At 39.8% G+C, this 10,607-nt stretch overlaps 1 protein-coding gene across 2 annotated transcripts in view; it reads right to left on the bottom strand.

Moving 5' to 3' along the window:
* Positions 1–759: 759 nt before the first annotated feature.
* LOC113981373 (tubulin-specific chaperone A-like) overlaps positions 760–10,607 on the bottom strand; it is a 43,496-nt gene continuing 33,648 nt past the window's right edge. For both annotated transcript variants that reach the window (XM_027708727.1, XM_027708726.1), the window contains 2 exons: positions 2,366–2,452; positions 760–1,180 (listed from right to left, as the gene is read on the bottom strand). In XM_027708727.1, coding sequence (XP_027564528.1) covers positions 1,100–1,180; positions 2,366–2,452 — 168 coding nt within the window. In that variant the 3' untranslated portion in view covers positions 760–1,099. The remainder of the gene's footprint in view (positions 1,181–2,365; positions 2,453–10,607) is intronic.

The following is a 10,607-nucleotide window of genomic DNA, read 5'->3' as shown; positions in this document are numbered from 1 at the left end:
TAAGCTTTGTTCAAAGAAACTCATTTAAGCCAAAGTGCTTTCAGGAAAAGCATTCAGGCCAGATACTCTTACCAGCAGATCCAACTGACAAGATACTAGTCATTTGCTAAATTATGTTTCTTGAAAAAGTAACAGAATTTTGATCAATGGTAATTGTGTGAATTGGGTTCTACAAATCAACCCCAGGCAAACTAAGAAAGATTTGGAATCAGTTCTTAATTCTGTCTTGGGCTCTGTAGCAAGCCAGTGTGACAACAAGAAGAAAAAGGCCTGAGAAATGTCTAAAGATGACCTTGTGTTGTTTTCTCTAGGCTATGATTTACTTCCCAGAAACAAGCTCAGCTGTCCTGTTTGCATTCTTACCATATGTGGGTGTAAAAGGAGTTCCTTGAAACTCCAAGGTCTGTGTATGTGCTGTGTGTGTGAACAGGCCGGCCTGAGAGAGAGTGATGGATGTGTGACTTGCAGCTGTGTTCTGTCTTAATTTGCTTAGCCACTCCCAGCTAAAAGTGAATGATATAAAAACCCTGAGTCATGGGGGAATAAGGTGATTTCTGTCCATCAAGTCAGAAGTCCGTGTAATATTAATTCCGTCCATAAATGGCACCCGAACAGGGAGTAATAATAAAATTACAAATAAATTGCATCACAGAAAAAAAGATGGGTGATGTCGAAGGGTCATTTACTCAATCTCTTTTTTAAGTGCAAGATTGTTATGCTATAGTGGCTTGAAATTATTTAAAATATAAGGTCTCTCCAAAGTATTTATTGGTCCCTCACATTCCTTAGATAGCTAAACTTTCTTAACCTGAATTGTTCAGATTAAGTTATGTATATTAGCTATTATGCTTACATTAAATAGGGTTTATTTTTTTCCTTTTTGTAACTGAGGTGAACTGGAAATGTTTCTACTTTGCCTGAATATGGAACACACAGGTGTTTCAGAACATCCTTTATTTGATGCATCTAGCAGTTAGAGAAAGGCCAGTTTGCATAAAGAGAACCTTAGCAAGACAACAATAGCAATAGAGCCATAGTCAAATGAAAGTGTGGAATGGACCCAGTACTAAATGCATATAAAGAGAGTGCTGAAAAACTTCTAGGCTTCCAGCTTCACTGACTCTAGTATAGAACATGCTTCTTTATACTCTTCTGCTTCTTGCAATTCTTTTTCATTTTCCTGGAATTAAAAACAAAACTTTTGAGCACTTTGAAAATAATGGCCATGGGATTAAATTTAAGAAGGAAACTATGAAACAAGGGATATATCATTATTGAAAACACTAATTTTACATAATTCAAAGTACAGGCAATTTATTTTGTCCTCCTTAAGTTTCAGGATAATGGCTGTCATGTGTGAATAGATTTGACCTATGCATGCTTTTATTTTGTTAAATAAATATTTGAAGCCCAGGACAGCATAACTGGAACCAACAACAGAACTCAGAACAAGAGTACCATTAAGAAAAAAAGCTTAAGCAGAAATTGAGAATTGAAAAAACATATTACTACATAGTTGATTTTAAGCATTGAAGGTGAGCTAAGAACAGAAAGCAACCTCTAAAGACTACCAAATTCTTAATAAGAATAGTAACTCCCCACATTCCATGTTTTAACTCTGTACAGCACAGTGTATGGATCAATAGCATCACTTCTGCATGCTGCTGAAATGTAGACCAACTGTCAAGTAGCTAGTTGAATGGCAAAAGGACCCTAAATCCTGCTAGGTACTGAGAACTTATTTTGGAAAACAGTAGCGGCATGCCATCCAAGGGCAAGAGGCCTTGACTTTTCCTTTGAAAAGGGTTTTGCATTTTAGCTGTCATGTGTGTCTGAGGCTTAATTTACGGCATGTATTTTTAGCCTCACAGTAGTATTTATATGTGTAGCAGAATTCTTATTAATTGCATAAGCCGTACTCAGTAAGGATTCAGCTGTCTTGTTTCTTGTCCATAGCATAATAAAAGTGGTAAGCAAAGTATTTTGACTAATTCAGTCCACTACAAGTATATTATATATATCTACATGATCTACAAAGATTACCTAAAGCAAGTGAAGCATGTAACTATCACAGGAATTCAGAGTCCATTTTAACCATTCAGTATTTAAGTGTATGTTGTGTGCACGTCCTTAAAGACAGCTTCTAGTATTCTAATACACATAGACTGAAGACCAAGTCTGCAAAGACAGTTATCTAAAATGAAATATTGGTATGTTATAAGATGCTAGTCTTGGGATCTATAAGAAGTAATTCTTCAATCCTGTTCTAATATGCTGCAATTACACTACAGACAAGCATGTTTATCCAAAATTCATCACAGAAAAGCAGCATTTCTTGATCAGTGGATTTTGGTGCTATACTTACTAGTAGTTGAGTAAGATCTGCATATGCAACTTCTAATCTGCGCTGGCAGTCTGGAATCATCATTCGTGACTCTTGTAAGATCTCAATCTGTGAAAATTAGAAGACAATGAAATGAGAGTGTATTCCAGATAGGAATGTTATTTTTTAAGATAAATCTATTCTGAGAAAACAGTAGTCCAGTCATCATCTAGGAACTTCAGAGCAGTGGTACCTATTTTCCAAATAGACTGTTTTATTAAAAGACACAGCAGAATTACTTAAAACTCTGTTAATTTACAGGACACTTCCATTTACTTTGTGCTTAATTAAAGTATTACGTGCAAAAGAGTATTTAGAATACTTTTTTCCTTAGAAAAAAGTACTGCCTGGTAATCTTTCCATAGAGCATTTTTTAAAAAGGCTATTTAAACCAAACTTTCTCCTGCTGTTGTGAAGCAGCTTCATCTGAAAAGGGATCATCTGATTATATAAATATCTCCTACATCTTTTGGATAATAAAACCAGTGTTCAGATAATACCACGTAGAGATAATTACTGCATGAAAAAAAGTTATTGAGTTATTGATCACATTGTGTGCACACTGCAGGAAGTTCTGACTGAAAGGTAATGAAAAATGAAAAGCAAAGACCAGCAGGCTCATATTTTGATGCTTATCATGAATAAAAAGTTATTACTTATCCTTGTGCTTCATTATAGGAGAAAGATTATTCTCACCAAGCACTTTGAACAAAATTACTAAACTGACACTCCACTGAATCTGAACATCCTGCTGCCTCCTACAGAAAAACTCAGATTTATACAAAGGAACATTTATTTCATGGAACATTTCTGGATCTGAACTCCATTCACTAAGAAGAAAAGATGTGCAGAGTTATTAAGTAATGTTAAATCTATTTAGAACTGAAAATAGGTTATATATATAAGTATATATAAGTATATATATACGTATATAAGTATGAACCTCTTTTGCATTCAGGATAACCTGAAACAGAAGGCTGTCACTTTAAATTGCTTACTTCATTCTGTCATTCCTATGTTTTATTCTTTCAGTATTAATGCTACCGTACTAAAGGGAACATTGTCATCACAAAAGACAAGATGGCTATGGCTAAGAATGTATTTATGCATACAGGAAGACCTTTTGTAGTACATTATCATCATTCTTCAATGTCATATGCTTCAGTTCTTATTTCAAGCCATTTTTGACAGAAAGGGTTTAAAAACTTTGTTTCTAATTTCCTTTCACAGAATCCAGGGCAAAATCCATCTACTTCAATGAAGCAAAAATGGGTAACATGTTTAAACAAAGTTAAGTGCCCCAAGTTCTAGTTCTCATCAGTATTGTCACTTTCTTTTAAGCATTCAGCATTGGACTGCATAAAAAATAAGACTAGTCAATCTGCATGTTACACTTTCAGCAGTGAATAAATAAAGGTTTGTTGCTTCTATAGAATGAGGTATGCTGTGAGATGCCTTCTGCTTTATGTACTATGATGGAATGAATCACGGACTCCTGACTTGATGGACAGAAATCGCTTTATTGCCATGATCCAGTGTTTTTATCTCATTCACTTTCAGCTGGGAGTGGTTAAGCAAATTAAGACAGAACACAGCTGCAAGTCACACATCCATCACTCTCTCAGGCCGGCCTATCACACAGACACCACACACACAGACCTTGGAGTTTCAAGTTACCCTTTTTTACACCCCGGCATGGTCAATTACAAACTGGAGGGTTTAGCTCGTTTCTGGGCAGTAAATCACGGCTTAGAGAAAACAATACAAGGTCATCTAGACGTTCCTCAGGCCTTTCTCTTCTTGTTCTCACACTTGGCTTGCTACATCTCCCCCCTTTCTGTATTCAGCACGATAGAGGAAGACAGCCATCGCTCGGTGCTCCATGATTCCGCTCAATGGGAAATTCAATGTAGTCACTGCAAAACTTAACAAAGATTACTATAATTCACACCACAACGTACTTCTAGTTTACAAGGCATGTCGTTTATCGTCTAACCACATGATAGCAGATTCTAAGGCATCTAAACAAACCATAAGGGCTTAATTAACTTGCTTAAATTCATAGCTCTTGCAAGATGTTATCAGAGGCAGTTTAATCTACACAGATTTCCGTTAATAAGGTGACTGCAACAGAGGCAGTAACTAAAATGACTACTGCTGATATGATACAGAATAACTAAGCAATACAGACCTTAGATGCAGAAAAGATCAAGGCCAAATAAGCTAAAAAGATGTTGCCAGGCGTTTATACTGCACCCACTGTTGTCATGATACATTATACTTGCTCATCTAGAAGTTCGAGTCGACCCCAGATAATGCTGGTGTCACTGGTCATCTGTTCTCTCTTCCTGGCTCTGTTGTTCCAAAGTATCACCTGCAGGCCCTGGATTTCTGGAAGTGGATTCTGCAGTTCGTCGTTCCAGCTCGTAATAAGACCGTATATATTTAGCTGGCAACCACCTAGGTCCTGCAGGAAGAAGAACACACGCATACCCTCTTCCTCAAGTAATTAGCTCAACAGGTCCTTCCCACTGATGTGTCTCAGGATCTTTATACCAGACCTTTGGTTTTGATGCTGAAAAGGGTTTTGCTGATAAATGTTGTTGTACGGCAGTAGTTGGAGAGATATCGTCCTGCATATTCAAAAAATTTAAAACATACAGGGCCTTTTGTACCCAATCATGCACTGAGGTTAGGGTATTCCCCCTTTTTTGTTTTTCCAGCATCGCTTTCCGAGTGCGATGAGTACATTCCACAATAGCTTGGCCCGTGGGAACATGAGGGAGACCAGGAACATGTGTGGTTCCACAGTCCTGCAAAAAATGCAGTGTTGAAGCAGCAGTGTAGGCAGAGCCATTGTCTATTTTGATGGATTTTGGCATACCCATGACTGCAAAAGCAGCGAGCCAGTGGTTTCAAGCATCTTTAATTTTTTCACCTGTTCTAGCAGATGCATAAATGTAACCAGAAAAAGTGTCAACCGTAACATGTAAGTATTTAAGGGTCCCAAAGGAGGACACGTGTAACATCAGTTTGCCACAGTTCATTGCTTGAAAGACCTCGTGGATTAACTTCTCCTGCCGTGGGTAATGAGGCAAATATCTGACAATCAGGGCATGCACGAATGATATCCTGTGCCTGCGTTCTTGTTAAATGAAAAGATTTCTGTAAGGACAAAGTGTTTTGATGATAAAAGGAATGAGACAGACACGCCTGTTCAAAAAGATTCAGCACCACAGCTGTTATGGTTAACTTATCTGCCACTGAATTACCTTCTACGATTGGTCCTGGCAAGTTGGTATGAGAACGAATATGACAAACAAAATAAGCATGGTGACGAGAACGTACCAAATGAGACAAGTGCATAAAGCAAAGAGTCTCCAATCTGAGCTATGATACCTACGACATATTGAGAGTCACGAACAATATTTAAAGCTTGGGCACTGAATAACTCAAATGCTTTTATAGCCGCAGAAAACTCAACAATCTGTGTTGATGCAGAAACTGTAATCACTGTTGACTGCCGGGGACAGTGATTATCCAACAGCACCCTTTCCCGTCTTGCCCGAACCGTCAATAAAAGCAGTGACGGCATTAGCTATTGGAGTCCTGGAACAGAGATCTTGTGGCTGAAAGGGTAATTTGGATAATGACTGTAGAAACCTGTGTCTCGGCAGTTGAAAGATGATTTCTCCTAAAAAGTCAGCAAAGGCAGTCTGCAAAGATAAAGATTGCAAAAGTAAACCATGAAAAACATCTTTCTTGAAAGGCAGATAAATTACAGCTGGCTCCAAACCAGCCAGAACCTGGCATCGCTGGCAGGCTTTGTGTACCAGAGAAGTTAGCATATCCACAGTTGTAGTTAATGTTTTAGGAAACAAGTGTGACAAAAAAAACCCACTCTAAAATTATGACTTGTTGGTCCTCTGTAACCCATCGTCCTATTAGAGTATAAGGTTGAAAAGAACTATAAATTACAAGTAAAGCAATCAGGGCATTCAGACGTCGACAGCCTGCAAAAACCATGTGAATTTTTTGGATGACCAGTTGCAGAGCTTGCTGACTTGTTTCAGTGAATTGATGCGGAGATGATAAATCAGGGTCACCCTTCAGCAGATCAAAAAGAGGGGATAAGTCTTCTGTAGTAATACTGAGCATTGACCGAATCCAGTTAATGGTCCCTAGCAATTTCTGTAAATCACTGAGTGTTTTGACATTAATGTGCAATTTTATAGAAGAGGGAAATACTGTAGTTTCAAAAACTTTCCAGCCTAAATACTTCCATGGAGCTTCTCTTTACCTTTTCCGGTGCTATCTATAAGCCATAAAGTCACAGGCACTGTTGTACCACCATAAAAATTTGCTCAACCTTCACTGAATTAGCTGCTGCTATTAAGGTATCGTCCATATAGTGATATATGTGAGCTTTTGGGAACTGCTGTCTTGCTGGCTGGAATGCAGAATCAACAACTAACTGGTAGATCGTAGGACTATTCATCATCCCTTGAGGCAATACAACCCATTGATATCGTCGCATAGGAGCGCTGTGATTAATACTGGGAACAGAAAAAGCAAATCTTTCACTATCTTTCTCATGTAACAGGATGGTAAAAAGGAAGCAATCCTTCAGATCCAGAACAACCATGTCCCAAGAGTCAGGAATAAGCATCGGATTAGGAATTCCAGGCTGCAACACTGCCATAGGTTGAAGGACAGCATTCACTGCTCTTAAATCTTGCAATAATCTCCATTTTCCTGACTTTTTCGGGATTACAAATATAGGTGTGTTCCAGGGTCTGTTAGATGGAACAATATGTCCTGCTTCTAATTGCTCTTGTACTAATTTCTGTGCCCATTCTAGCTGCTCTGATTTCAATGGCCACTGGTCCACCCAAACCGTAGTGTCTGTTTTCCAGGCTAATTTGAGCCACGGCTGTTGCACAGTGGCCTCTCAGAAAAATCCTGCTTTGAATCCACTTGCGTGATTAGCTGTAAATTCCACTGTTTGAGTATGTCTCTCCCCCATTAAGTACATGGAAGAGACAGAACATAGGGACGGAGAGTTCCCCGTTGTCTGTCTGGCCCTATAACAGATAACACTGCCTTGCTCTGCTGCGGAACCTGCATGCCGCCGACTCCTGTAACTGCTGCTTGTGGAATTTCAAGCTCCCAATAAGGAGGCCAATCTTTAGCATTAATGATGGAAACAACTGCTCCAGTGTCCACTAGACCAGTAAAGTACCTGTCTTCTATTTGCAATTTTAACAACAGCTGGCTGTCTGAGATTAAAGTTGACCAATAGATCTGTGGTGTATTAGCACTTCCAAAACCTCCCATTCTCTCTGTCTGATGATCTTTGTGCTGCTTCACATAAGGCAATAACAACAGCTGTGCTATTTTTTCTCCTTGTGGTATGTAACACGGGAGACATGGAGTCCACAGCATCATTTTAATTTCACCTTTGTAGTCAGAATCAATAAGTCCAGGAATAATAAAAAGACCACTTTTGCTGGCAGATGAGTGACCTAAAATAAGGCCAAATGTACTGCCGGGCAAAGGGTCATAAACACCCGTGCCTGCTACAACAACAGCATCATCTGGTATGTTTATTCCTGTGGCGAGGGCCAAATCCAGCCCGGCGCTTCCTGAGGTGGCAGGTTGGAGGCTGCGTATGCCCTGTTTGTCTGAGGGCTGTGAGACGTGAAGTTCTGTGCTCTGTTGTGATTCTCGACAGGTGGGACCCAGTTTTGTTTAGGGGCACCAGGCCACGCACCCCCTTTGAAGTTTCCTGAAAGGGGTTTGCTGTCATTAGTAAATTTGTATCAGCACTGATTTGCCCAATGAAATCCTTTGCTGCACGGGCGGGGGGGGGAATATTGTCATTTTTATTCCTCAAGGGGCAGTCTCTTTTAATATGTCCTTCTCGATTACACTGATAACAGCGAATAGCAGCGCGGGTTACAACCATCTGTTCAGCTAATGCAGTTGCTAGCAAGGAAGCTTTGAAGGACTCTGTGCCGACATGCTGACAAGTCATAAGTTCAGCAACTGACTTAGTCCGATTTCTTAAAGGCACCAAAGCTCTTTGACAATCCATATTTGCATTGTCAATTGCTAACTGAAAAAGTAAAACCTATGCTACTGCATCATTATCTATCTGCCTTGAAATTGCAGTCTGCAATAGATCAATGAACGACTCGTAAGGTTCCTGCAGTCCCTGTTTAACAGCTGCGAAAGACAGTTCTCTGTTTTTGGCATCTGGAACTTTTCTAAGGGCTTTCATGGTCAGATCAGTAGCTTGAGTGAAAGCGAGCCGTGGCAGCATGATCTGTGTCATTGCAGTAGAGTATTGCCCCTCATCCAGTAACCCATCACGACCTATAGCCATCCCGCTCGTTACATTGTCCCTTACTTGAGCATTGACCAGTTCGCGATATTCAGCAGACCAAACCGTAAACTGCATGGCAGACAAGATTAAACATAAAAAGCCTTTCCAGTCAGACAGGGTCATAACGTAAGAATCTCCAACAGTCTCAATCAACCTCAGTGTATATGATGATTGCAGTCCATAGTCTTTTGTGGATTTACAAACCTCTTTCACAACATCATAAGGAAGATGTTCAAACTGAGGCAGGTGGTGTGGCCTATAAAGCACTGGCATAGCATTCAAGAGTTCAACATCCCCGCATTTTAAACCAGCCAATTTACAGTCCTCCAAAATAAAGGAATCCACATTAGCCTCCGGGCGGTGTGCCGGTTGCACTGGCAACGTGTGCGGGGGCGTGGATAACAGAGACTGAGGTTGATTATATTGTGCCTGTAAAATTTCCTCTGCCATTGGGGCAGAAGCCGCTACTATTTCTGCCTACTTTAGGGAATATAGAGCTGTGTCTTTTTCAGGGGTTGCGGGATCCAGATCAAAGGACTCATTAAGCTCATCAGTCACTGTCAGTGGGTCGTTAAGTATTTTATTACCCTCAGAGGATTCATCTGCATATGGCAGCAGACCAACGGCCTGCGAAATGGTGTCTGTTTGTTCCACAGCTCTTAAAGCCATATACACAACTTTCCAAGCAACTACAACTTCGGTCGGGATATCCAAAGCTAAATCAGCTTTTTTTCGGAGCTCCTTGCCAACCTTAGCCCATAACGCAGTCTCATAAGAACCATGTTTAGGAAACTAGGGACAAGAGTCTCTAACCCATACGAGCAATTTGACCACATCGACCATTTTAACAGCAGACCCCTGTTCTTTTAAAATACAATGCAAAATTTCTGTATATAACTTATGTTCCTTTGGCACCAATTGGCCCATAGTTCTGCAACCACTCACCTCTGTCACGACGATGGGTGATGATCCCGAAACAGGATGATGCGCGCAAATGACCAACCCAGTTCGGCTGCAGCTTCTGCCATGGAACACTGTGTACGATGATTCAGCCTTATTTGGGTGCCATTTATGATGGAATGAATCACGGACTCCTGACTTGATGGACAGAAATCGCTTTATTGCCCATGATCCAGCGTTTTTATCTCATTCACTTTCAGCTGGGAGTGGTTAAGCAAATTAAGACAGAACATAGCTGCAAGTCACACATCCATCACTCTCTCAGGCCGACCTATCACACAGACACCACACACACAGACCTTGGAGTTTCAAGTTACCCTTTTTTACACCCTGGCATGGTGAATTGCAAACTGGAGGGCTTAGCTCGTTTCTGGGCAGTAAATCACGGCTTAGAGAAAACAATACAAGGTCATCTAGACATTCCTCAAGCCTTTCTCTTCTTGTTCTCACACTTGGCTTGCTACAATGTACTACAACTCAATAAGCAATCTGGGAAGGCATATAAGTTGTAGTCCTGGCTGCTGTAAGAAAAGAACAAAACTTCCCTAACCACTCTATTCAAAATAGAATTTTACTGACATTCAAAAGAGTACCTGAGTTTTATTTACATTTTTCTGCAGTTATGCAATAATGAATAAAAAAATAGAAGGAAGATAAATCCTGTAACTACATTAAGTGCAAGCAGTTGGATATAGGAACAGGAATTTTGTGTAACCAAGATTATTAGTTGATTACCAAACTACCTATGCAAACTTTGATAACTTCTACATAAAACACTTTTTCCCATGATAATCCCAGAAGGACCATTTACTGTTACAAATTTATATAATAAAGCAAAGTCAAAAGCTGAAATAATTGGATAAGCTTTAGGATTGA

The sequence above is a fragment of the Neopelma chrysocephalum genome, unplaced genomic scaffold (genome assembly GCF_003984885.1).
Source record: "Neopelma chrysocephalum unplaced genomic scaffold, ASM398488v2 Primary Assembly neopelma1_96511, whole genome shotgun sequence".
NCBI lineage: Eukaryota > Metazoa > Chordata > Aves > Passeriformes > Pipridae > Neopelma > Neopelma chrysocephalum.
Note: the sequence above shows the minus strand (reverse complement) of the source record. Positions and strands in the feature narration are given on the sequence as shown.